The 27,421-nt window shown below is 50.4% G+C and overlaps 1 protein-coding gene across 4 annotated transcripts in view; it reads left to right on the forward strand.

The window, feature by feature from the left end:
- Positions 1–27,421, forward strand: part of SLC39A11 (solute carrier family 39 member 11) — a 321,461-nt gene that overhangs the window by 196,953 nt on the left and 97,087 nt on the right. The window contains exon 7 of one of the 4 annotated variants that reach the window (XM_044247531.1): positions 649–1,477. The exons of the other annotated variants lie outside the window; for them this stretch is intronic. Within the exon in view, the coding sequence (XP_044103466.1) occupies positions 649–857 (209 nt within the window). The 3' untranslated portion in view covers positions 858–1,477. Of the gene's footprint in view, positions 1–648; positions 1,478–27,421 lie in introns of those variants that run through there. 4 annotated transcript variants of the gene reach the window in all.

Genomic DNA, 27,421 nt, shown 5'->3' on the forward strand with positions numbered 1-27,421 from the left:
GTACAAAAAATTGACACACTGTAAATTCTTTCTTTCTTTTTATCTCACACTAAGTCTTTGAAATAAGGGTTGGTCTTGCGCTCTGGCGCATCTCAGTTTGGATGCTAAACTTCTAATGGTTCGAGTGAAAAGGAGCCCGGCCGAAACAAAAGCTGTGTATAGTGGAGAAGAAAAAAATGGTTTCTACTTCTTCAGTTTTTAAACTTAAATTTAATTTTATTTTTTTTTGTATAAAAATGAATATTTTATGTTTAAATGTTAATGTTATTTATTTTAAATTTTAAATTTAATTTAAAATTAATTTTAATTTAAAATTAAATTTAAATTCAAACTTAAATTAATTCAAACGCAGTAAAAGTCTTCCTTTGCTCCGTCCCTCCAGCCAGATTCCAAGTGCTTCATGGCCACATGTAGCTAGTGGCCGCCACGTCCGATGGCACAGTCTCAGTCTCCGAGAGATACAATTATGCCGTGAAAGAGCTTGCGTTCTGACAGAAGAGATAAAGTTTACGCATACACCAATTATAATGCAGTACAGAACAAATCCATCATCCCGGGGAAGTCAAAACAAGTGCAAGGCCCCAGACCAAGGGTGTAATTTCTTTTGGCTGCATGCGTTTTTAACATTAATATTTATACTGCCTTTAGACTTGGGATTGAACCCAGGCCTTGGAGGACTGATGGGCTGCCAGGAATTCCACCCCCACACGCAGCAGAGAAAGGATGGAGGAAGCAGCAGGATGCCATGCACAGCGGCTTGCGGGAAGGGTCAAGGCCACCAGCTTGATGGGCAGCGGTTCTCTTTCTTCCTGCGAGTTAATGAGATAAGGAGGAGGTATCCGGAGCCACAGCACTGACCCACCTGCAGGGGGCTGGGCAGATCAGTCTGCATCTGGAAGCATCCTTCCCACCAGAACTGCACTGCTGTGGCTCTGTTCAGCCAGGCACCTCCACCCTAGGCCAAGGCTGCCTTCAGACCCTTTGCTCCTCCCAGAGAGGCCACACTGAGGACCGAGGACTGTTGCTACTGGAAACTGGCCCCTAATTCAGAGACATTGCTACGTGCAGAGTCTCAACGTGACCCGTGCTGCCTTTCCCCCCAGAGCTTAACTTGTCTTTGGTTCACCATAAAGAGGACTCTAGCTTCTCTAAAACGTTGGGTTCTGAAAACACCCTGAACCTGGGCTCGAGGGAGAATCCTCCAGGGAATGTCTCACCTGCTGATGAGTCCCTGTCCCCTGGTAAGACGGCCTCATTTGTTCAGAAGCTGTAGCAGATAGAACAGGTTTAATCAGGTGATCGTAGTGGAGATGCAGACTCTGTAACAGTCCTAGCTCATTCGTATTTATATATGCTAATTTTAGGACACATTAATTATGTATTTAATAAGTCCCCGTTTATCCTGTTTTCTCTCCGTTCCCTTGATAGCTGTTACGGTGTGGAGTTGAAAATAATTAAAATGTTACTTGTGTTCTGCAAATAACAATTAGCCAAGGATGAATTCTGAAATCAAAATCCCGTTCTCTTTCCTTTCCTGTCGTTAAGTACAGTGAGCAAAATGAAACCTAAATGCACCTGTAGGTCTGTGCCACGTTCCTCCCTCAGCTGGAGGGTAATTTTTTCCTTTTCTGGGTGGTAATTGCCAGAGACGCATGGCTGACCTGATTGAAACAGCTTCCGAGGCCTTGGGCACCTCTCTTCTTGTTGGCCTGGAGACACACATTCAGGGTGGTGAGCTCAGCATGAGGCTGTGGGAGAGGACAGGAGGAGGGGGGCTGTTCTCCACAGAGCACACGAAGAAGCTGGTGAGTTCTGTCTCTAGGAAGCCTGCTGAGTGGGGGAGGGCTGGGTTGGGCCCCAGCTTCCTCCAACACCTGGATTTCCAAGCCAAGTCAAACCACCCATCCTGCTGCCATTCGGCCCCCTGGAGAACAGGCAGCCCCACAGTCTGTGCTTTTTGCATTTTACCTGCCCAGAGGGTGGCACCGCATGCTCTCGCAGGATCTTGTCCTGGTCTGTCCCTGTTCTGCCTTCTCATGCAGTGGTTGGTAGCTGCTGGGAGTAGACATTGGGCCCCATTTCCATTTGTCTTGGATCTTGCCTTGCCTCCAAAGTCCTGCCGATTCAGTGCAGGGGAGTCACTCTTCCAGCCCCTAATCCCCTTCTTCCTGACCCTGGGAGTGGCCCCAAGCTGTTGATCTTTGCAGCCCATCCCCAGGGCTTAAGCCCCACTGTCAGCAAGCCCCACTTGTCAAGCAAGGATTCCCCCCCACTCAACTTGAGCCAAGTAGCTATGGGAAATGGAATTCCCATGAGCGCTCAAAAAGGAATTCATTGCCCCTTGCAGTCAGTAATTCTACTCAAGGGAAAATGCACGAGGAGAGGAATCTCAAACAGATCCATCTTGCTGAGGTGCTACCAGAAAAATTTAATGAGAAGATAACTCAAAGCTCATGGAATTTGGAATTTGGAAACTGCCTTCGTACGATAACAGTGGAGACTAGCCAAACTCTCCCTTACGATTGTGGCTTACGATGGGTAAGAGAGAGCCAGGACTCAGGTTCTGTAGTTTTTACCTTGTTTTGAAAATAACCTTGTGGTTGTGCTTTTAACAAGTGGTTTCCAGATCTGGGAGGGAGGGAGAATCATTCTAGCCTCACGTGAGGATAAACTCGGGTCCTGGATGTGAGCCTGCCCGAGGAGTAAAGGGACCTGAGAGACAGCAGTTTCCCGGACGATCCGGTCCAGCAGCTGCGCCGCACCTTCTCCTCGCGGATCCCTATTTCCTTTCTGCCGCTGAACTGTGTGCTCATCCTCTCTCGCTCTGAAAGTTCAGAGCTCTCATTTCCAGGGGTGGTGTTCATTTGTTCCTCTTCTGTTATGTTCTTAGAAATCCTTCTCGGTGCAGAGTTGTTGAGGGAAGAGGTACGGCTGTGCTAGTGGAAAAAAAAGATCTCTGACGCCCTGTTTTCAGGTGCAGAGTCTCTCAAAGGACAGTCCAGCAACAGAGGCAAATTGTCTTATCTGCTTTTAATCAAACACTTTTCTCCAGCAAAGCCGTTTGTTTACAAGATCAGCAAGTCACAGGAGTGTCTTTACTTTCCTGCCTGAGCCCTCGTCTCAAGGGGCAGCCTCGCCTTCACACGAGGGCCACGCGCAGGGCTCTCCTGTCCGGAGTGGGGTGCGTGATGAACTCAGCCACTGACCCCTCCAGAGGACAGAGGAGAAAGCCAAGGGGAGGAGAGTAGAAGGCTGGAATGACAGGCAGTAATGATGTGGGGGGATGCCGGCTTGCCTATGGGGTTTGGTGAGAGGATTTGGGCCATTCACCTTTCCGTGCTGTTTGGGCTGTGCCCCATAAGGGACGTGCTCTGCCCTGATTTGCTTGGTCCCCTCGGGCTCAGGATAAGCTCAGGGTTTCACCTCCCTGTCATTCTAAAGAGTGCCCTGTTGCTTGGAGACAGGGGATGGTGCCTGGAGGGAAGATAAGGTTGTCAAGGAAACCAAGCCACAAATTCCCTTGTTTTTCTCCAAGTTGCTGGACAGAAGAGTAAAGGATTTTTGCTCTGACAACTAGAAGAAAAGTATCTTCTTTTCTGTGTGTGTTTTAGACAAATAGCAATTCGTTGTTCAAGACACAGCTGAGTTAGGACCAGAGTCAACAAACAGGCTTGAGGTGTGCTTTTTTTTTTTTTTTTTTTTCCCCCCGTGGATGAGTGCTTTTTATTTTTTTAAGTAGGCTTCATGCCCAGTGTGGAGCCCAGCATGGGGCTTGAACTCACGACCCTGAGATCAAGATCTGAACTGAGATCAAGAGTCAGATGCTTAACCAACCGACCGAGCCACCCAGGTACCCCAGTGAGCGCTTTCTGATAGAGACAGAATTCAACAACCATTTTTTTTTTCTCCGAATTTATTTATTTTCAGAAAAACAGTATTCATTATTTTTTCACCACACCCAGTGCTCCATGCAAGCTGTGCCCTCTATAATACCCACCACCTGGTACCCCAACCTCCCACCCCCCCCCCGCCACTTCAACAACCATTTTAATGGGTTTTTTTTCTTTTCAGATGTATGGACCCCAGGACCCAGTCCCTCTCTATGACACAGCTGAGCTTTTTTGAATTCTGAGTTTTCACTTATTGACCCCAGCTTTTCCCTTTATGTGTCCTTGCAATGATCTTTCTGGAAACTCACAGCAGCAGTGACCCCCTTTCTATCCTCGGTCTCTGAATTATTTGCATGTTTCGCATGGTGGGGACCAATAAACCCAGACCTTTTCCCCTCAACTCCGGTGCTCATAATTCAGAAAAAGAAACCCCTTTTGGAGTCATCCTTCTAGGGACCCGTTGTTGAAGCCACAGAAATTCACGTCTGCTCTGTGCTCTCCTGTCCATGGACGGCAGACTTGGAGGGTCCACACAGTGTTGCCTCAAATGGCGCCTTGGGCCCGGGGACTTCCAGGCTAGGTAAAGGGTTCTTCATTTATCTGTGGTGGCAATTTTAGCCGTTGCTGGGAGCGTAGAGAATCATCTGTGTGTGAGTCTCCCCTAACTTCCCTTCTGTAGACTTACACCTTTACCTACTTGTTAAGAAATGCATTCTTGGCCTCTCTTCTTCTCTCCCCACCTTTTGCCTGTGTATTCGTCTGGAGCGGTGATAGAGGTTTTCTGAGCCCCTCTGATATGTTTCTCTCTAGCAGCCTCTGACCTTACACAGAATTTCTGGGCCATTCGGTGACCCTCCTTAACACACTCAGTCCTGCCCCTTTCCTGGGTTCTCGGGAACTTTAGCGCTTCCTGCGGACGTGGGAGGGTCACTCAGCCAAGTGAGGGGGGCCGAAGCCACCGAGGGGGAGGACCTGCCCCATTGGTGACCTAGAGAAAGGACACTGGGGGCAGAGAGGAGGCACCGGTTAGCTCCGTGTCAGGGCTGTGAGCACAGCGGGGGCTGCGGAGGAAGAGCAGACTCGGAGAGTCACAGGGTAAAAGATGAATAGGGTTTTAATAAATAGAAAGGGGAGAGGGAGGAGGGGCCTGGGTCTCTCTGGAACCTGAGAGGTGGCTTGATCTTGGCTAAAATACCCCTTCAGTGGAACACACTGTTTTGTCCTGACCTCCAGTGGGGGGCTGAGGCGGAGTCCTTTTTCAGGTTTTTGCCCCTGATCCACTTGATTCGCACGCCAGCCCTAGCAAATGTGCTGCTCAGGGAACCCCGTGCTCGGGTCTGTCCAGAGGCTGCCACACTCCCACTTTTTTCTGCCCCCGCTCCTTCCTTCTGTCCCCCCATCCCTGGCCCCCCCTTTTCACCTAGCTTTAGATTTCTAGGCTCGCCACATCCAGACAGACGTTTGCAAGCAGTGGCTCACCTTACGTATGCCTGGGGTTGGTTTTGTTCTCATCTGAAATAGGGAAGAGCTTCGTACCGTCCCCGGTGAGCAGGGAGGTGGGACAGGGGAAGAAGACGTGCGGAACTGAGAGGGGCCCAGGGCTGCTGAGCAAATGACCACAAATGAGAGTGGGGGTTCCTTAAAGAACAGATTCTCACCGTTCTGGAGGCTAGAAATCCAAAACCAGGGTGTCAGCCCGGTGGGCTCCTTCTGAGGCTCCCAAGGGAAGGACCCGTCCAGGCCACTGTCTGCGGCTTGCAGGTGGCTGTCTTGTCCCTGTGGCTCTTCCCGTCTTCCCTCCGTGCATGTCTGTTACAGGACACCTGTCAGGTTGGGTTGGGGCCCACCCCACTGTGCCGAGACGTCATCTGAAGTGATGACATCTGCAGCAACCGTATTTCCAAACGAGGTCACATTCTGAGGTCCTGGGGGGTTAGGACTTAAACATATGAATTTGGGGGGATAGGATTCCAGCCATAACATCCTCCTTCCGGGAAGACCAGACAAAAGTGTCTAACCTGCCTCTCCAAAATTGCAATATGAACAAAAGCCAAATAGAATCCAATTAATCAACTCAGAGCCTGTCGGTGGCGTGCCAGTCTGTCGCTGACATGAAGCTGGGAGGGACAGGTAATTTGTGGGATGATTAAATCATTCAACCAAAACATCTCCACTTGCTGGAATTCTGATGTACCCTAACGGTGCGCACGAACAGAAGCAGGGACCTAAGTACAGTCCCGAAATTAGATCCCCCTCCCCGCACCGCAGACAGGTGATAAATGTGTATTTAGGAGGAGGAAAATGAATCTGGGTTCTAGTTCAACAAAGAGCCTCATCGTTCACTCAGTCACATCTCGATCGAGGCGTTTGATGCTCACCTCTTCTCGGCGAGGCGTGAGGTAGCCTTGGGAGTCGGAGTCAGCCTGGTCAAGTGGTTCCTCCCAGGATTCATCCTGTGTTTGCCATCACGTGGACAAGGGGAGGAGCCAGAAGGGGTCCTCTCCTCTGAGAACCCAAGAATAGAAGAGTGCCCCCACATCCTTGGACTTGCCTATGAAGACCCCCGCCCCCAGCATGCTGGGCTGGAAACTAAGATGGCAGCAGTGACTAAGATCACCGGACCTTGGAGGCCAGATCGAAGAAGACGGGGGGTGGTGCTGGCTGCCTGAGGTCCTGGGAGGACCATCATGGGGAGAAGGGTCTGCGCTTGTCCTGTCCTCCCTTCCAAGCCAGAAGTAGAACGAAGAAACGAAAGGTACAGAAGAGCCGATGTGAGCACAGCGTAAGGAATGACTTGTTTACAGTTAGAACTGTCTAGGAATGAAATACTCTGATTTCTCTTGGTGGTGGTGTTGGCAGAGCTTGCATCGTGGAGTGCTTACTGAGCGCCAGCGTGCTCTTAACACTTCCCGGGGAAAGAGACCCGGGGTCTGCCCTGGTCAGCAGTTCCTCCATCTGATCTAATGCATCTGCTTTCAAGAACCCCTGAAGTCAGAAAACGATCCTGATCAAGCTAATTGCTTTTTCCCCAGACCACAGAGTTTAGAAGGAACTCACTCTTTGTTTAACAGTAGATTCGAAGTAAATTTTTTCTTTTGGAGAAAGAACTCTCTTCCTATCTCTCCGCATAAGCCTGGGCCGGGCTGTGGTGTATGAAATCTAATCTCCTACCGGGAAATGATTATTTATTGGAACGCTCTCCCCAAATCCATCAGGCACTCCGGAGTGTTAGCTTGGGACCATAGCTCTCACAGCTGCACTGTTGACACTCCAGGTTCGTTCTAATTCACGCGAGCCCTTCTTGCACGCGCGGCCAGCCGTGAGTGACGGGATTAGGAGGGCCCCCAGCCGTGACTGACAGATGCCTCTGCAGATTGGATCACCTTATCCATGAGCTTGGAACATGTTCTTCGACCCCCATTGCTTTCTTTAATACACTAGCTTTGCGCTCGTGGGTAATTAGCAAATGCTTTTCAAGTGACTGCCACTGGCTTTTCAAATGCTCTGCTCCTTCTAATTAAGAAAGGGAATTGGATGTACTCTTGCCTGGCTAATTTTTTTTTTTTTTTCTTCCCAGGCATGGGATGGGGATGGGAAGGAAGAGCAGAAGAAATTGCTAAGAGGGGCGCCTGGGTGGCTCAGCTGGTTGACTGTCTGCCTTCAGCTCAGGTCATGATCCTGGGGTCCTAGGATCAAGTTCCACGTCGGGTTCCGTGCTTGGTGGGGAGTCTGCTTCTCCCTCTTCCTCTGCCCTGCTCGTTCTCTCCCTCTCACTCGCTCTCTCTATCAAATAAATAAAATAAAATAAAGAAATAGTGAAGAGATGCTTAAGAAAAGAAGTCTGGTGCCACCAGTGAGCAAAGCTGTGTCAGGGAGTTCATTCCTATGAGAGAGGTGTAGGGATCCCCAAGTTCAAGTCTAGTCTGAGAAGGGTGTTCGTGAGACAGGAATTCACTTTTCAGCTGGGTATCCGGCTGCAGGCATGTCTCTAGGCCCAGGGAAGTGTGGGCAGATAATTGTGAATGGAGCATATAGGCTCCAAAGACCAACATGTACAACCTCACTGCAGCCCTCTGCCTTCCCAGCAGGGGTAAGGGGTCAGCTGCATTTATGGAGAACCTGAAGCAACAACATCTGGTCTCATTTAGAAACCCAGAGACAGGCCGGTCTTCACGGGTATGAGGACTACCGAATGCATTTAGGGACACAGGTCCCTTTTCATTTTTGCTTTGCATGTGGCTTTGGTCTTGAGTTACCTCACAGTCAAGGTTGCTATTGGAACTCCAGTCATTCCCCCCTCCTTCAGGTGGTACAGAAGACAACTTCAAACTCTTGCTTTGTCTTCTGGAAAGTTCTAGTTCACAGTGTTCCCCTGCTGAGGAAGAGGGTGGGGAATGAATAATGGAAGGCAGGAGCCATCTCTGTCCCCACCAGACAGTGGTCGTTCGGAGAGTCTTGGAACCAGTCGTGTGCTTGAGTGACCTTGTGGAAAGGGGTCCCCATTCAAGATCACTCCTTGCGGAAGCAGCAAAATGGTGGTTTAAGAGCCCACCTGAATTTGAAGCCTGCCTCACCGGCTCACTGCAGTCATTGGGCAAGTTACTGAACTTTTTTCGAGCCTCCAAATTTCCCTCTACATAAAACGGAGCAATTACCCATGCCCCCCAATGTTCCTGTGGCTGGTAGTCTGTGTTCCAAAGCTGACAGGTCACCTGTGTCATTGTTAATTTAGTGCTCCTACCATCGCCTCCTTGTGGGCTAATTGCATCCCCACAGCCCTACCTAGGCTGCACCTCTCTCATACATTCCTTCTAGAACCTTCCGAGTCCATAGGGTGAAATCACAGAATAGCTTTATAGTCTATCACTGTCTAGCTAACTGCTCTAATGGTTCTCCCTTCCTGCCCCTGGGTGATTTCATGGGCAAACGCCTAAATTTTCCAGCACATTCGAGGTGAATGAGCCCTTTTGATTATCCTGTTTGATGCCGATGAGCCAGTCTGGTAATTTCAGTCTCTCATTCGGGATAACAAAGGTCCTTCTCTCCACTCACAGATTAGCCTTAGAAACCTGCCGTGGGTCAGAGGTGGATCGTCTGTCTTTTCCTTGGTTTTTTACCCTTTACCCTGCTCACCTTGCTGGGAATGGCTCAGCCACGCCCAGGAACTGGAGGAAGAGGGGAAGAAGAAGAGGCAGTGAGGGGGGTACAGAGCTGGTGGTGCCACAAGGTCTTCCCTAAAGGTTACAGTTGTCATTTAGTGTTGTGTTCTCAAGTGGCAGGCCCTTTGTCTCATGGGGTGCTAATTTTGAGGGTTCTTGAAGCCTCCAGTGGCAATATCTACCCTGTGGTTGACCGCTTCCAAGTTCCCTCTCCTCTCTGCACAGATTCCACTAGACATTCCATTTGCCCTTGTAGGTGGGCCTCTGAGGGGAGAACCTTTACACGCTGTCCCCGGTCACCTTCCCAAATGTCAAGTTGGCCCTTTGCCCTTTGGAAATGCAGGCTGCAGAGCAGTGTCCTCTTTTCAGTCAGCCACTGGAATTCTCCGGGCCTCCTCGAGCCCCTGGGGCTATTCCAGGAGATGGTCAGAGAGCAATTCTACAGGGAAACATGCAAAGCCCAGCAAGCTCATTTCTTGGAGTGGCTTTTACTTGGCTTGAGTGCAGAGAAGCTCTCTCATGCTCAGGGCACACTCTGATAGCTCTCTCTGAGGGGGTCCTTGATACCATGGTCCTCCTTGCCTCCCCCACTTTGCATGGGGCCACTGGGAGCAGCAACCTTTTGGAGGGATGACTCTCCTTTAAGGTCCGCATAGAGTATCAGGCACCTCTGTACAGATCAGTACTGTCCAGTAGAACTTTCTATGATGATGGAGATATTCAGTATATGCACAGTCCCGTATGGTAACCCCTAGCTACCATATTGGATATAGGAATACATAATCTGGTTACATTGTAATTAATTTACATTTAAATAGCCACAGGAGGTTACTGCATCAGACAGCACAGTTTTAGAATGAGAAGGTAATGCTGGCCATTTTTCTTAGCAATGGTTCTGAGACCAGGTAAATCCTGTTAGATCTCTTGTTCTGCTCTTTCTAGAAAGTCATCCTCCAAGTCTCTCCCAGCCACAAGTAAGTAGCACCGTCAGTGACAAGTTTCAAATGTTGGTTCCCAAAGCCACATTGTTAGGGAGATTGACTTTAGTCTTTGTTAATGGGGAGTAGGTGTGTTTCTTTGAGCCTCCCTCTCCCCTGACTGGAGGCGGTTTACTCTTCTCTGAGAGTAATAACGGAAGTCTTAGCTCTGGCATATCTTTTGACCATCTATTAAAGGCAGCTCATTATTTTCCTGGAAGAAGTACTCCCAGCGGTGCCATAATGTGTTTTGGCTGAGTGATCAGCTTCTGTTTTTCTCTCCAGGAAATGCTTGGTAGATTGGAGACTGCCCAGGGTTGCATGGGATTCTGGTGACATCCGTGATCACAGGGAAGGATGGAACTAGTTCCGGAGTTTGATACTTGAATGCACTTGACCTTAGTTCAGGTCCAGCATGATGAAGAACGATGCCGTTTGTCCAAATTAATCTTGTAGAGTCTACAGTAGCAAAAGTTAGATTATGACTCTCAATGTGCAGTAGCTCTGTGTATATTAGAGAAAATGTATATCTTGTAAGACAAAAAAAAAAATCTAGTTTTTTTAGAGTACTTTAAAATGAATTAATGGGCATCTCTTGAAAGGGCTGACACCAGGATGACTCAGGAACAACTCTTTTCTGGCTCTGTCGTTGAGCTCAAGATTCAATTCTGGTGAGGTTGGGAGTGGGGAAGACATTCTCAAAGAAAAGCAGAGTGCTATCTTCAAAGACAAGAGCAGGGGTTCTGAGCACATGAAATCCGAGACCTTCCCAAACACATTGCCTCTTTAATTAGTGTTGAAAGAGTTACAGACCCAGGAGGGAGTTAAAAGAATCAACTTTGTGTTTATCTTTGCAATTTTTATGCATGTATCAGGCGAGAGTTAAAGTTTGCCATGAAAAAGAGACTTTGAAAGTTATTTCATTTACCCTAATAAGCCCACTTTACAGATCAAGAAACCAGATGACTTGTCCAAGGTTCCACAGCTGGGTAGCAGCAGAAATGGGACCGGAAGCAGTTCTCCTGACGCAGTTAGGATGTCCCTGCCGCTAGACCAACTACTCTGACCCTCCAATGAGCACGTGCTTCTCAGTTGCTTAAAAATTGTTTTCATGTGTGGCTAACCATTCCTTTTTCCTTCTTTCTCTTTCTCTCTCTCTTTCTTTCTTTCTTTTTTTTTGTTTTTTTAAGATTTTGTTTATTTGAGAAAGAGAACATGAGAAAGGGAAGGGGCAGAGGGAGAGGGAGAAGCAGACTCCCCACAGAGCAGGGAGCCGGACATGGGGCTCGATCCCAGGGCCCTGCAGTCATGACCTGAGCCGAAGACAGGCACTTAACCCACTGAGCCACCCAGGTGCCCCCAACGTTCCTTTTTCAATCTCACACTTGCAGTTCAATTGCTTAGGCTTCTTCGTAGCAGTATTGTCCAACCCTAGACTCTAAGATTCTAAAGCATTCAAGTTCATATTACTTGTTGTTATTGCTTTGATTTCAAATAGCAACCAAGATGTCTAGGATACAATGGTGATAATTCTTAAACTCGCCTCTGGGGGAAGATCTGCAGAGAGAAAAAGGCTGCCAGGCCCTCGAATCGGCAGCCCAGATACTTTCCCCTTCACAAATGATCTCTGGTTAGAATAAGACGACCTTGGGGAGTAGCTTTCTCTCCAAGCATAATATGTGTTGTTTTTCTTGCTTCTAGCCAAAGGTAATAGAATGTCATGTCTACTAAGGCCAAGTTTGGGGTTGGGCGGGGGAACAGGCAATTTCTTCAGTGCCCCATTAAGTTGTCCAGTAGAAACAATAACTCTCTCCAAAGTCTTGTATTGTTAGATGCATTTGCTGATGGGACTTTTATTGTGGATGCAATTTCATAGCTTTATAGACATCCGGCTTTGTTCTAGATCTAATATACTTGGTGGCAAAATAGGTTCTTTCACCTGACAGCATCCGCTATATTCATCGCCTGAGATAGTTGAGTACAAAAAACTTGAGCGATGCGGTCTCTGACCCCTGAGTGCTTTATCTGGTCTGTGCTAGAATCATCATGTATTTGGTTGAAAAGGAGGAAAGAGATAACGTATCTTTTGTTTAAGAAAAAAATCCCAATTTTTCCCCAGTGGTCGTAGTATTTTAGAATGGACCTCAGAGGTAATGTACATCACCCCCTCTGGTTTAAGAGAAACTCAGGCCAAGTGTGGCTTGCCAAGGATCACAGTGCTGATAGCAGAAACCGGAGAGGGAGGAAGATTGACCTCTGTGTGCCCGTCACAGCATCTCAATGACCGCACCTCTCTCCCATACACAGCAATGCCACGCCCTCCCCTTACTTCTGAGATCCGGGCAGATTTCTGAACACATCAGATCTCTTTTTTTTTCTCCCCCAAAATCTTTTCCCACCAAGCTTTAAAATTACAATCAGTGATGTTTTAGTTTTTGTCTTATTTTATTGTTTTACATTTTATTTATTTATTTGAAGAGAGAAAAAGAGAGCATGGGCAGGGGGAGGGGTGAGGGGAGAGGGAGAAACAAACAGGACCCTGAGATCATGACCTGAGCTGAAGGCAGACACTTAACCCACTGAGCCACCCCGGCTCCCTAATTTTTTTCTCTTTTTCAAGTCAAGATATAACCTGTGCACAGTAAACAAATCTCAGATATACAGCTCAGAGAATTTTTATGTATGTATGCATTCCCGGAACCACTACTGACATCAGGATGCAAAACATTTCTAGCAAAACAGAAGCCTTCCTCCTCTTCCTTCGCGGGCGGTAACTTCCTCTAACAGAGAAGTACTGTCCTAACTTATCTTACCCACAGATGGGTTCTTCCTGTTCTTGAGTATCGTTTCTTGGTATCATCCCGCATATTCCCTTCTGTATCTAGTTTCTTTGGCTTTGAGATTAATTTATGCCCCCTGTTGCATTAGTTGATTAATTTCTTCTTCTTTTTTTTGCTATGTAATATACCATTGTGTTTATAGACCACAGTGTATCCATTCAGCTATGGATAGATACTTGGCTGTTTCCAGTTTGGGGCTATTGGGAGAAAAGCCACAGTGAAAGTTTTCTGCATGTGTTTTCTTGTGTGTGTGTTTAGCAGGGGAGCTGCCTGGCCATAGGTTAGACCTGTACCTGGCTTGAGCAGATTAACTAGTACTGTTTTAGAATCAGGAAAGACATTTTCTTACCACTGTATTCAGCAATGATTAATACTGGTGGCTCTTCCTTTCTTTTTTTCACTTAAATATGAAAACAATAGAACACTGAGGCCCAGAGTTAAGCTGACCTCCTTTAAATGTAGTAGATTTAGCACAGGCATTTCTGTCTCTTCCCCAAACCCTGCTAAAATGACAGTAAGGAATTAAAAATCGGAACCTAGAAGGACCGAGACCCGGAATGGTGAACAGATGTTTGATCATGGAAAACAGAGGAAAAAGTGCTAATTAATTGGCTTCAAGTGGAGAAAGATGAAAGCACCTGCTGAAGGGAAGCCACCAAGAAGCCATCCATCCCGGGAAGCCTTGAAAGTGCTGGGACTGGGGTGGGGGCAGCCAGCAGGGGGGCTGGTCATTGTCATCCTTCTCAGGAGTAGTTAGTTCTTCATCCCACATGTCCCAACTGGATGGTCACCTCCCCTGCAGCATGGCAGGAGAAACATTTATTATCTGCATAAACGAGCCCAGCAGGCATCTGATTGGATGGACCAGGAGAAAATAAAGACGATGATCCAAGTGGGTATAGGGAATGATAGTGAAACCAAGAGTGTAGCATCCAAGGAGGAAAGGGAGGGACTCTAGCCTGGGAAGCAGAAGAGTCTTAGGCAAATGATCTTCAGGCACTGACACATGGGGAGTCCGCCTACCAAAAAGCTGCCGCCACCATGCAGTCCTCTGGGCCTTCCTCTAGTACTGGACAACCCCCATCCGTCCTGGGCCTCCAGGGAGATTTTTTTTTTTTTTTAAGATTTTATTTATTTATTTGACAGAGAGAGACAGAGAGATCACAAGTAGGCAGATAGGCAGGCAGAGAGAGAGAGGGGGAAGCAGGCTCCCTGCTGAGCAGAGAGCCCGATGCGGGGCTTGATTCCAGGAACCTGATATCATGACCTGAGCCGAAGGCAGAGGCTTAACCCTCTGAGCCACACAGGCGCCCCTCCAGGGAGATTCTTAATGTCTTGCAATGAGATACGAGTGGACAGCCAGAGTTACTCAGACTTCTGAGGAATGCCTTCCTTACGGAAGATAAAGTCCAAAAGCTAATTTGGAGATCACAGAAATAATGCAGCATTCACAAGAAAACTTGCAAACAAACAAAAGGGTTAATATCCTCAGAGGGAGAGGAAGAGAATGCTGTCCCTCACAAAAAGGGATGATCTGATGAAGAAGGAGCTCTTGGAAATTAAAACAAGGTAGCTAGATTTAAAGAATAGAAAGGTTTGACGAGCATTTGGGACAGTCTCTAAGAAAATAGGATAAAAGACAGAATGCCACAGAACAGGAGAAAGGAAGAGAAGAAAATACGCAGGTGAATCCAGCAGGACCAGCTGCTGACTAATCCGCATTCCAGAAAGAGAGAAAATGGAGTTTGGTATGTGCCTAAGTGGTCTGATAAAAATGTGTCCAGACTGAAGGAGCCTCACCTTGCGGACTGGAAAGGAGTCCTGAGCGCTAGCCCCATATGTAGCAAAGGGACCCGTGCCAGGAAGTGGCTTCATGGACTTTTCGGGTGCCATCAACAGAGCTTGCAGAACCAGGGGCGTGGTTCTGAACGAGAAGGTCGTCAACCATCCCCACAGCAGCGTGTCAAAGCAGAGGACGGTGGAAGGAGGCTTGCATGCTCCCAAGTCTCCAGCTTCCACAAGTCCGAGGATTCTGAAATGGACGTAAGTCTCTGTTCTTTCTTCCATGCTTTGGAAGACCAGAGGCCAGAGTGGTTTTAGTGCAAGTTAACACCGTGTCACTTCTCCTGGTCTCCACTGTTCAGGTGTCAGCCTGACCTGGGAATCCGCCCCATCCCGGAGCAAACTAGTTAGGCAGTGCGATGAGCGAGGCTTGAGCCCACGTCTCACTGGCCAAGGAAGAGAGGGACCACCGGCCAGGCCTTTTGCACTCGTGAATGTGAGTGCACCACCCTGGGGGCCTGACAGGATGTCTGGCAACCAGAACATCAGGCATCTTATGTGGCCAACTCCATGTGCTAACGGCAAAGCTGCTGTCGCCCAGGTTTGCCCATCAGCCTCCTTTGCGCTTGGCCTTTGTGGAGGCCGGGGGTGTCTACCAGGCGGGGGGCTGTTGGTTAGGGTGGGCGAGGGTTCATGTGCCATCTGGAAGTCGGGGTAGGGGTGGGGTTTGTTCCCCAATTCCATCAAGACGGCATGGGTTGGAGGTGGGGGTCCTACAAGAAAGATGGGGTGCTGCCACCAAAACAAGGGGGTAGGGATGCTGAGTATATGAGAATGAGCCCATCCCAAACCCCCAATGCCTCTTCCAATAGTATCCGAACCGTTACACATCCAGGAAGCTGACTTTGCATTATTGTAATTTCATATCATAGAATCGTAAGGTTCGTCATCATAAGGGTCTTGGGGAATTAGTCTACCCTAACAGGCCCAGCTTACAGATGATTCCTCCAAGCTTCCAGGGCTAAGACATGGCCCGGAAGCAGGTTCCCTGACACAGTATGTTCTCGCCACTCTGCCAACCCCTCCGTGTCACTCATCCGCGAATGCTGTTCCGTGGCTTGAAAGCACATTATCTTCTTGTTCCTTCTTCAGCCTGAGTTTGCAATTAAATGGCTCAGGTGTCTTTGTAATAGATTCTTTCCCACTCTAGGCTCCAGATGCTCAACCTGGCCCCCCTCGCCTGCCTGGGAGTGGGTGTGAAGTGGGGCGCCCGCTGGAAAGAGGGTGTGTGTCCCCTTGTGGTCCTTAGGGTGCCAGGCCTGTGCGGCCAGATCTTTCCGTCCCATTGGCCAGTGGGCAGAGCTCTGTGCAGGATCGGAGGGAAATAGGGGGCGGTGGCTCTGGCTTCCTAGGACTTCACACTCAAATGGGGACCTGAATAGAACTGTATCAAGACAAGGTTTACAAAGAAAAGTAGAAAGAGGTCCAGTGACTCTGGGTGTGAAATGGAGGCCTTTGTCTTTGAGAATACATTTCGCTTATCAAGTTGGTGTGAATGGCGTAGAATTGATGACGGCTGCTCTCAGAAAGGCCTCGGACTCAGGGGCAGCAGGACCACCTGGATCCCACGTGAACTGTCTTCGTCCAGCCAGCCTCCCGCCCCCTCCGAGGCCATTATGGGAGAGCTAGGCCTGGAGGGTGAAGCCAGACTCCCTTTTTTCTAACCAGGTACCTATCAAGTGTCTGCTCTGTGCCACTGCAGGAGATGTAAAGCCGAGAAATCAATTGAGATCTGCCCTCCAGGAGCAGAGGACCTGGCTCAGGTCGGTGGGTGGGGGAGGGTTACTGAGCTATCGGGGGGTTGTGTCCAAGCAGTTGAAAGGAAACACCAGAAGTAAGCCCCCCCCCCCCCTTACAGGGCTTGCCTCTGCCTTTTAAGCCCTTGAAGCCCTTCACCCCATGCGGGAAGCAGCACGTGACAACTGTCCAGAATGTCACAGTCCACACAGTGCCCCCTGCTTCCTGTGACGTGACTTCTTTGCAGTTCCTAACAGGGTCACTTTGTTCTGCCTGAGAGGTCACGCCCCAGCAAGTGGCGCAGATTCTGGGTGATTTCGTGCAGAGATCCGTGGGGTCCCTTGCCCAGCCCTAGGCTGGCGGGAGCGTGGGGCCCCATCACGACACTGCTGGCCCAGGAGTCGGGAAGTGTTGCCGGTGCCACACCCTGGGGCATGGGCTGCACTGGGGCTTCTCAGCAAGCGGCGACAGGGGCTACGGGAATACCAGGACTTTTATAGCAGCAGACCCCTTCCTCCAGCCTTCCAGGCCTTGGGACTCTGCCCCAGCCTCCGCTGTCAGTGCTCCCAGGCAGGAGGCTCCCCGCAGAGGCAGCGTGGAGGACTGGTTGAGTGCCTATGTCTCGAAGCAAACTGGGTTTGGGTGCTCACTCCACCACCGACGGGCTGGGGCTGGACACTTGATTCCCACCCGCTGCGTAGATCTGGACGGTGGTAGTGGCGTCTGGAGTGAGCGGGGAGCACCGGGCGAGGTGGTGTGGATCCGTGTTTTGTGTGAGGCTGTTCCAGCATGTGACACAGGCATTTACCCGCTGAAGCCCCGCTGTCTGGGAGTTGTCTTCCCCAGGGCTCTGCAGGCATCCAGAAGACTCAGCCCCAGCTCCCCCGGGGACTCTCAGGGACTGCCTTAGCCTACGGACAGCTCCCTCCTGACAACTCTGGTGTGAATTGCTTATTTGGCCTTTGGCATCTGCCACCTTGTATATATTGTCATTTATCTTCTTGCATGTGTGTTGTTTTCCCAAGTGACTGACGATCGGGAGGTGGGGGTAGTGTCTTTTTTTGATACTGAACCCTCCCGTTATCTCGCACAGGGTCCACGCGAAGTCCGTCGTGCGTATGATGCAGTGATGCCATGGGACGTTAATGTGTGTGGTTTGTCCCTGGACACACCCACACACTCTCCAGGGTCTGGGTTCTGTTCTCCCAGCCTCCCCTTGTAATACGTTCTCCGTCCTGCCCTCTCCCTCCCTCCCTGCCACTGTCCACCTCCGCCTCCTGCCCTCCATCTCATCTGGCATTTCCCCAGGGGAAGGTAGAAGGCTCTGCCTGCAGAGGGCACTTCGCAGGCTGCTGCTTCATTGTCGATGACAGCCCAGCTTCCCGGGGAGGGCGTACTTCCAAGAGTCTGGGGCAAGGATGCTGGGAACAGCAGAGGCGAGCCCCCATTCGTATGGGGCGACCCAGAGTAAAGGGGGCAAGGCACGTCCACAGGCTGGCTTCACTGGGTGCTGTGGATGGGAGCAAGTGCGTTTGAAGCTCGCCACTACCAGGAGGAGGAGGGTGGAAGCCTCGTTTAATGAACGAGATGTGACTTCCAGGTTCCTGTCTCATGTATTGGAAAAGGGGTTTTCTGTTGTTCCCAAAGGCCTGCTGAGCCAATCTGAGACACCTCCTTCTGCTTGAGCTTGAGCCCAGGGCTCCCTCCTCATCACTCAGCGCATCTGAGCTGCTGGTCAGAAGACAGGAAGGCTGACGGGCCTGCTGCTCGGCGTGGAATGGCATTTCATGACACGGCCCTTGCTCTCTATCAAAGTCATCCCAGTTTTTACGTCGTTCTTTTAGTCACTTTCTGTGTCCTCCTTTCTCCTCCTTCCTCACTCCCCTTGCATTTTGTCATCTGTCCCATTCATTCACTCATTTATTTTTTCAGCCGTCCAAGAAATCCGTGTTGACCCCTTATTTTGTACCCAGTGCTGTGTTATCTACCAGGGGCATGACCTACTGCCCTTGACTTCATGGAACCCTGTATTTAGAGAGACAGCACCCTGCAAATCACACGCATACTTAGTTGCATGCCGTTGTGACGAGTTGTGAGAAGCAGAGCAGCGTGGTATGGTGTGACCGCTGGGCCACCGAGCAGGGACTTCTGACCTCCCCTGCCAGGAAGCTGAGGCCGCTTTGGAAACATGTCCATGAATTCCTTGACTTTCCTCCCTTTAAGGTGCAGCCTAATTCTCCTTCCTTTGGAAGGGGAACCCCGGATTTAGTGATCAGCTTCTAACCAAGGGGGGAAAACAGAAGTGATGGTGAGCCACTCTGGAGACTAGGTTGTCCAAAGTCTGTACAGTTTCCATCTTGGCTGCTCTGGTTGATCTCTTTCCCTCTTGGATCACTTGCTCTGGGGAAAGCCAGCTGTCACATCATGAGCAGCCCTGTGGAGAGACCCATGTTGTAAGAAACGGAAGCCTCCAGCCAGCAGCCATTTGAGGGCGCCATCTTGGAAGGAGATCCTCCAACTGAGTCTAGCCTTTACGTGACCACAGCCCTGGCCAACTGTGTTGACTGTGTCCTCATGGGAGGCCCTGAACCCCAGCCACTCAGCTAAGCCACTCCTGAACTCTTGACCCTCAGAGCCAGGCGATAAGACATACAGTTAGTCTTGGGCTAATTTATTACCCAGTAATAGATAATTAACACATGGTATGATGGAGATTAATTCTTTGATGCCTCACTTTCCTGAAAAGTCTTTTTACACCCTCACTTTGGACTGATGCCTTGACTGTGTGTAGAATTCTGTTCGGTGTTGGAAATCCTCTTTCCCCAGAATTTTGAGGGTTTCCATCCATTGTGTCCACTGTGGGTGCTGATATGTCCAGGGCCTCTCTTTCCCTACCCCATCCCATAGAAACTGTATGAGGTCATAAATATTTGTTGTTTTAAGCCACTAGATTTTGGGGTGCCTTGGCATAAAGCAATAGATAACTGACAGAGAGGCAGAGAGAAGAAGGGGTTGATGGTGGGGACTTGCTCAGGGCAGTGGAACTTACACAGAGCCCTGCAGGCAGAGAAGGAATTGACCAGGTGAGAAGGTGACTGGGGGGGCAGGCCAAGGGCACAGCCCGGAGGAGCCCTACACTGGGAAGGAGTATGGTGAGATGGAGTTAGAGAACAGGAGGCTCGTTAGCTGTAGTAGAGAAGGAGGGGCAGAGAGTGGCTGGCAAGGAAACCAGGGATCTAGGGGGAGGACAGGACACCAGGGCCTCAGGGACACTAGGCTGCCACCCTTGTGAGCAATGAGAAGCCGAGGTTTTCGTAAGGAGAGCAGCATTACCAGATTTTCTTACCAAACTAGAGAAGTGATTGCCTGGGACCCAAGAGAAGAAGATCCGGTCCTGTGCTAGTCACGATCTCCCCCTAACCAGCACTGCGGCTGACTAGCCTTTGCAGCTCTTACCGATGGCAAGACGCTTTTCTGTAGTAACCATCTGGAACCTTTTAAGAGAGAGGTTTATTAACTACAATATGTAATAAATGATATAATTAATAATATAATAAATAAAATAATAAATGGGGAATTAGGTAGCCCTCTAGCGACCAGGAGCGGGGGCATGGGGAGAGGGAGAGCAGAGAGCTAGCAAGGGTAGGAGAGCCAGCGCATTGGGCATTGGGCCTTGGGTTCTGCTCTTAGGGGGCCCAGGGCTCTGCGGGTTCACTCTTTATTGGCAAATTTAAAACCCGAGAGCGGGAATTTAAAGTGTGGGAAGAGAGAGGCCAGCCGCCCAAATGGCCGGGCATCAACACCAACCAGGATCTGTAAAACACAGGAGTCTCGCTGTAGGAAGGTGGCCTGGCTCTCCATCTGTGTGGCTGGCAATGTGTTTATTCCAGAAAAATCTTGGAAGTGGATGCCTCTTTTTTTTTTTTTTTTAAGGTTTTATTTATTTGACAGAGAGCACAAGTAGGCAGAGCAGCAGGCGGAGGGAGGAGAAGCAGGCTCCCCGCTGAGCAGGGAGCCCGATGTGGGACTCGATCCCAGGATCCCGGGATCATGACCTGAGCTGAAGCCAGCTGCTTAACCCACTGAGCCAGCTCAGAATTACTGTCCCCAAATGGCCGACCTTCTCCATCCCCCGTGAGGGCCTCCGCTGACGCGCTGGGGCCTGCAGGCTGCAGGGCCGATCTCAATACTTCGGAGATGAACTGAGGTCCCTTTTCTTCCCAAAGCTCCGTGTGTCTCTCGGCTGGGAGTTTCTTGGGGCCCCGTTGTCTAATGTGGCCTGGGGATGCCTGGCACGGAGCACGGGCCAGCAAGAAGGAGTCCAAGCCATTCGCTGGGGGAGGGGATTTGCAGTGCCCACGGGACAGCAGGTACGCCCTCACCGACCTGCAGTAGGGCGTGTGGAGGGGCGAGGAGGAACCGCAGCCACCACGGGATGGGGCACCGGATTCCGTGGAGGAAGACCTTGGACCTCGATGTCCGCAGCCCCCCGACACGGCCAGCTGCATTACCAAGTGCGCATGGGCCCAGGAGGGATCATGGCGAGTCCACCAGCAGTGTGCAATGTGGTTCAGGGAAAGCTGATGGGGACTCCGGTGCCTGTGGGCTTGGGTTCTGACCCTGACACTGTCCTCCCTCCCCGCCCCCCCCGCCACGTAACCTTGTGTATATGAAAGCCTGAGGTTCTGCGTGCTACCCTGACCTTGCCGAGCCTGACAGGGCTCCAGAGTTCTAGCTGTGACTTCCCTGCTCTCGTTAGATGGGCTCCGCACCCTGCGGGGTGGGTGCCCCTCCCAGCCAGCTGGGCTGCTCTCCGCCTGGTCCCCAGCCTGCCTGCACACACGTCTGCCGACCGGAGTCCAGAGCCCCCTCTTATACTGATGAAGCCGGACTTTGTCCCGGAGTATAGCCCCCAAGTCGCCCTTTGTGGCAGGTGGTGTCTCCCTCCCCTAGCTATGAGCCTATGTGATTAATGAGCTGCTGTGAATCTGTGTCCAGCGGCCAGTGTCCTGTGTTTGTTCCAGTACGTAAGGTGAGGAACCCCTCCCTCCCGACCAGGTGAAGAGGAGGTGGTCAGAGCACCTTGTGAGAACAGTCTGGCCTCTCCAAGCCTCAGTTTCCTTCTCCGTGAGAGGTTATCCTTGTTCCTCGCTCGTAGGGTGGCTGGGAGCACTGAACGACATCAGTATCTGTAAAGCACCTGAAACCGTGCCTGGGCCACAGGAAACACTATTATTGACCTAGTATAGGTGTTGTCAGACTGGGGGCGGCATCAGGGTCACCTGGGGAGCTTCGGTGCACCCCACCCCTGGAGCGCTCGTTCAGTAGGTCTGGGGCGGGGCCCAAGAATTTGTACTTCTAACCAGTTACTATGGTGCTGGTGCTGCTGATCTGGGGAACCCCCTTGGAGAACCTCTAGGTTCATGGGGAGATCCACCAGTGAGGGAGCTGGACTTGTCCTTGACTTGGCTGTGTGACTACGGGGACCAAGTCTGGCTGTTTGCATTTCAGGTTCCATGGCACCTGCTGCTCAGTGTCCCCCTCGTTTAAAGTGTAGATGCGATAGAAATCTCCGAAGTCTGTCACTTCCTTTGAAAGACAGCTTTTCGTCATATGACCTGTCTACTCCTTGGACATGCAGTTGTGGGTCTCTCCACGGCGTACAGAACATGCTGGCCGGGGACCACGTGCCGCCACCTGCTGTCTCCGTTCCTGCGCCCTTGTTTTTTCTGGAGGGAGGGCCGCCTGCTTCCTTGCCAGGTTCTGCTTGTTAGGTCACTTTGTGTGCATTCTGCACATTTGTTTGTCTGAGCTTGGCCTCGGGCAATCAGGATGGAGTCTTTTTCACAGTCACAAAACCTCTAGGGGGGGACCTGGGGGCTCAGTTGGTTAAGTATCTGCCTTCGGCTCAGGTCACAATCCCAGTGTCCTGGGATCAAGTCCCGCATCAGGTTCCCAGCTCAGTGGGGAGCCTACTTCTCCCTCTCCCTCTGCCACTCCCCCTGTTTCTCTGTACTCTGTGTCAAATAATAAAATCTTAGAAAAAAAAATTATAAAACAAAACCTCTGGGATTAGCCCAGCCTAGAGTCCCGAATGTACCAGTCTGCTCTCCTGGGGGTGCAGGAAACGTTGGCACTGCCTGGTCCTCAGGGCTCTGGTCTACAGAAGGAGGAAAATAAACAGAGACTCGCCCCAGTTCGTAATTGCCTACTCTTCTCCGTGTAGCCACAGGTAGACAGGCTTCCTGGCGCAGAGTGCAGTCATGTCTCCTTGTTGAATCTTTGGCAAGGAGTAGACTTGTTTCATCACAGCAGCCTGATTTCCCCCAGCCTAATCTTCTGCCCTGTGGGGAATGGCAGAAAAACCAAACTAAAGTCAGATTCCCTGCACAGGCACCTTGGTTCGTCAGAGCAGATGTGGAAGGTGAACCTTGGTCAGGTTCATTTGTGATTTATTCAGCATGGTGGGCAGCCCATACCTGTCAGCAGGTGTCTCCCCCTTCTCCAATAATGCTCGAACACCCGGCTTGGACTTCTGGAGGGCGATGCCTTTATTCCCCAGGTTCCATAGATTCCCATGGAATGAGGTTCCATAGATTCCCATGGAGGGAAAAGCTTCTGTCTTACAGCTAATTCAGATGCTTCAGAGTGAGGGTGACTTTTGCCCGGGTTGCTGTTTTAGGCCACATGTCTAGACTACCTGGTATCTGCCACTTAGCATTGCCCCTGTGAGCGACAGGGTGGAATCGGAGGGCTAGCCATTATCTTCCGGGTCGTAGGCCTGCTTCGGTTGTGGTTCTCACCTTGATGACACTGAACCTGCTTCCACATCCAGTTCCGGAACCATCCTTCATCTCACACCTCCTTTGCCTCAATAGATCCTTCTCTGACTTGAGTTTCAAGGTGGCCAGCCCCGTACCGTTCTCCATGGTCCCCTGGTATGTGTGCAAAGGTGATAGCAAATATGGAGAGATTCTGTGGCGTGGGTGGGGTAGAATATTGCTCTGCCCGCCAAGTCTTTGTCTCTGCCGGAGACCAGGAGGAAAAAGGAAGGCTGACCCCCGAGAACTTGATACTCGGTCACACGAAGATATTGCCATCGGGACAGACGAGAGAAAACGGGCCAGAGTGGGGCAGCTGTGCCCTGCACTCCCTCTGCACGTGGCCTTCATGCAGCATCCTATCCCAGTGCCTGGGATCAGGGTCTCTGCCTCTGGTGTCATCAGGGGCTTCTGCTTGGGGGGGGGGGGTTGGGGGGGGCAGATTTCCTCTCCAGTGCGCTCCCCTGATGCATGTCCTTTCCATCAGCTTTGGGATGGGGCCGTTGTTTGGCCGCTGTAATGATAAACCCTCCTGTGTCTCAAAATCATCGGTGTCTCATTCTTATTCTCCTTTTCTAGGGTCAGGTTACTTAAAAAAAAAAAAATGGAACTTGAGAAAGCGATACAGCTAAAAGAGTTGCAAAATTGAGGGTAGAAAGCATAAAGGGGAGCTGCCAACTGGTGTGAAAGCAGTCAACTGCCTTGACTTTTATTTTTTTCTTTTCTATATAAAAGTAAATGGATAGGGGCACCCAGTGGGCTCCCATCAGTAGACCGTGTGACTCTCGATCTCGGGGTTGTGAGTTCGGGCCCCACGCTGGGTGTAGAGATTACTTAAAAATAAATAAATTCTTTTAAAAAAAGAACAAAGAAAATGGATGAACACTAATCTTCAGAAACGCTCCAGATGCTAACATAGTGTCATTCTCCAGTGAGACGATCACTTGAGGAAACTTGGCACATGGGGACAGGGAAAGGATGGGTTCAGTCAGAAGCAATGGCAGCGAGCTATCCGGAGAGCCTGCTGCAGAGTGGATGCTAGAAAGGGGCTCGGTCAGGACAATTCTGATTGAGGGATCCAGGGGATATCGAGGAAATGGCCCAGGATGCCTGTTGGGGTCTAACCAGTGAGGAGAGGACCTCAGTGTCCCAGGCCCAGAGGATGCACTTCAAGGCGACTTGACTTGCAAAATGCTGGGGAAACAATGACTCATAAATTAAAGGTCACTTGAACGGAGTGTTAGGGATGCAGCAGTTAGTAAAACATGCTGTCCCTGCCCTAATGGAGATTTATAGTTCAGTGGAGAGGGGGATGCTAATTAAAGAATCATACAAATAAATGTGAATCTTCAACCCCGAGAGATGTACAGCAGAGAGGTGCCATGGGAGCACCGAATGGCAGGACTGGCCCAGAGACCGGATCCAGGGAAGGGGGAGAAGAGTCAGCTGGGGGGAGCAGTGCATCCCAGGACGGGAACAGGATGTGCGAGGGGAGAGGTACACGGTGACTTTGGTTTGGGCAGAAATACGGCTGCGGAGCTGTGTTCAGCTGGAGAGTGTTTGATTCTCTGCATACTTGATTTTGGCTACTTTCATATTACCTTTACTGCCAAGATTCAACAGATATTACTGGCTGAGTGTATGATGGTCTGCATAGTTGGGAGGAAGCGCTCCAAGAGAGGGAGAAACCACTGCCGAACCCCACGATTTCAACTTAAAAGAGGAGAATTGCCTGGCGACTTTGGTTGGTTATGGCAAAAGGGAGAAATTGTAAAGGCTGGAGGTCTGCCATTCAGAGTCTCTTGAGGCGCGTTTGTCCCAAGAAGCTAATACCGCATCCTTGCACTTCATCCTAAATGTAGAGAGAGGCTGGCTGCCTCTAGGACCCGGGTCTGTAGCACCCTCCCAGCTCCTGGCGTCCCTGTCCCTTAATCTCCTTGTCCGTTCGGAGGCGCCTCTACCTCCTACCCCTATAGGAGGAAGGGGTCCAAGACATATCAAGATGCAGCTCTGCCTGGTCCTCGAGGAATATCCTGGGTGTGTTCAAATCTGGAAAAATACCCCAGAGTGCCTCCTCACGTCTTCTGTTCTTGTAACCACTTCAGCATTTAGAGGCACAGGGGAGGGGGCTTTCTTCGGCATCTAGGACTCCTTTCCTATCTTGTTGAAAAGGCAAGATGGGATGTATAAAATAGGACGTATGTGGGAGTCTGGATGGAGCATTTGCCTTTGAAATTGGGTTATTTACAGTAAGACAGGAAGACAAATGTAAAAATGCCTCTGGCACAGGCTGTAGGTTAATTGTCTGGAAGAGCCAGGATCCAAGGCATCTGTAGTTACAGTATTAACTAAGAATAGAACTTTTCATTGGCTCTCTTGGCACACTCAGAGTCTTCACGGAAGCTCCCATATGTTTGCAGATGGGGTGGGGTGTTGTGTCCCTCAGATGCCAGCTGGGTGCCCAGGCCCTGACTCCTGGTTCCCCACCCAGTAAATTGCCAGGATCCGGGTTTATACCAGAAGCCCTCGGCACGTGCACACCACCCTTTGAGGGTATTTTCAACTTCCCTGTAGGTTTCCGATAATCCTGATCCACGGCTTAGGGAAAGAGCTCATCGGAGGAGGCAAAGAAAATGAATATTCAGTAGCCTGAAGAGTGGGCTTCAGTCAATCCAATTAAACATTTTTGGAGCATAAAAGATCATTTCCAGCCCTGCTAATCTATTTTCCTGGCTCGAAGTGTTTTTCATACCTGTATGTGACATGCATTTAGCATTTCTGAGTGACAACACAGGGCTGGGAAGACACAGATATGTACATCGCTGCCCAGCTCTTCTGGTCCATCTGGGATCGCAAGGAAAACGCATGGAAGGAAAGGAAGGCGTTTGCCCAGCCCTCCTGAGCTTGGCCTCTCGGCTCTTGTCCTCCCTCCCAGCAGACCCCTGACGCCTCCACTGAAGTCCTTGCTCCCCCAGCCTTGTCTCCTCCTGGGAGCCGGAGAAGCCTGAATACTGTGGGGCTGTTGCCTGTACACGCCTGTGGGCTTTCCCGCCATCCTTCCGTAATTCTCTCTCTCTCCCTAGTTTGGTGAGTTACTCTTCTTGCCTCGTCCATTCTCCTTCTCTGGCTTCTTATGTCAGCCTGCAAACATCTCTTCTGGCCTTAGAGGAAGGAGGGAGGCGGGGAGAGAAGACAGAAGGAAGGTGGAAGGAGGAAGAAAGAAGGGGAAGGAAGGAGAAGGGCTCATCCTTGGCGATAATTGCTCCTCAAGCCCTCATCTTATCTCCTTGCTTCTTTCCATCTCCAGACTTTTCCAGAGGAGCTCAGCACCCTAGAAAATGCTCCCTCCGGCTATGTTCCCTGTGTTGACTTTCTGGTGACAAGCCCTCTCTGGGATGTGTTTGCTCTCCCCTGTTGGTCTTCGGAGCCCTTCTGAACGCTGCATTCTTATCTCCTCTGCTCGTCCTCGCTACCCAGAGTGACCCCCGCAGCCTCCTGTTCCTACCCCACCTGCTTCTACTTTCGACCCAACCTGCAGTCATGGGCCGCGCCTGTCCGGGCTCCTGAAAGACCCAGGCTTCCACAGAGCCTTTCCCCACCGGCAGACGGGGGGCTGGGGAGGCACGAGACCACCTAGTGCTTTTGGAAAAGTTGCCCTCATGACTGCTTCTTTCTCTTCCTAATTCTTCAATCCATCACATCCTGACTCGGCCATTTATTTTCTCTGCCCGTGCCCTCTCCCTTCCCTTCGCAGAGGGTCCTCCGCCTGCCTTTCAGAAGTTCATGTTCTATTTGGTCTGATCTGTAATTCTCTGGATTTATTGTCGCATCCTGGGCACTTTTATCTGCCGCCGCGGTCTTAGACTGCCTGGAGGTTGATTACTCCCAAATCAACGTCTGCCATTTAAACTTGTCTCTCCTAGTCCAGGTCCTGTGCTCGTTGCCTTCCAGCTGCTGGGCTGGGGTGGATGCGTCCGAATGTTCTACACGCTTCAAACTCAATGTGCTGAAACTTGGGCCTACTTCATGGGCCGTAAGCTCAGTTTCGGTTCATGTCAAAACAGTTCATTTCCCCAGGAAAGAAACATGTGGTCCTTGATCTGTTTTCCCTCGTGTGTAATACCCGGTTGATATTCGGGTCCTCTCAGGGACACC

The sequence above is a fragment of the Neovison vison genome, chromosome 5 (genome assembly GCF_020171115.1).
Source record: "Neovison vison isolate M4711 chromosome 5, ASM_NN_V1, whole genome shotgun sequence".
Classification (NCBI taxonomy): Eukaryota; Metazoa; Chordata; class Mammalia; order Carnivora; family Mustelidae; genus Neogale; species Neogale vison.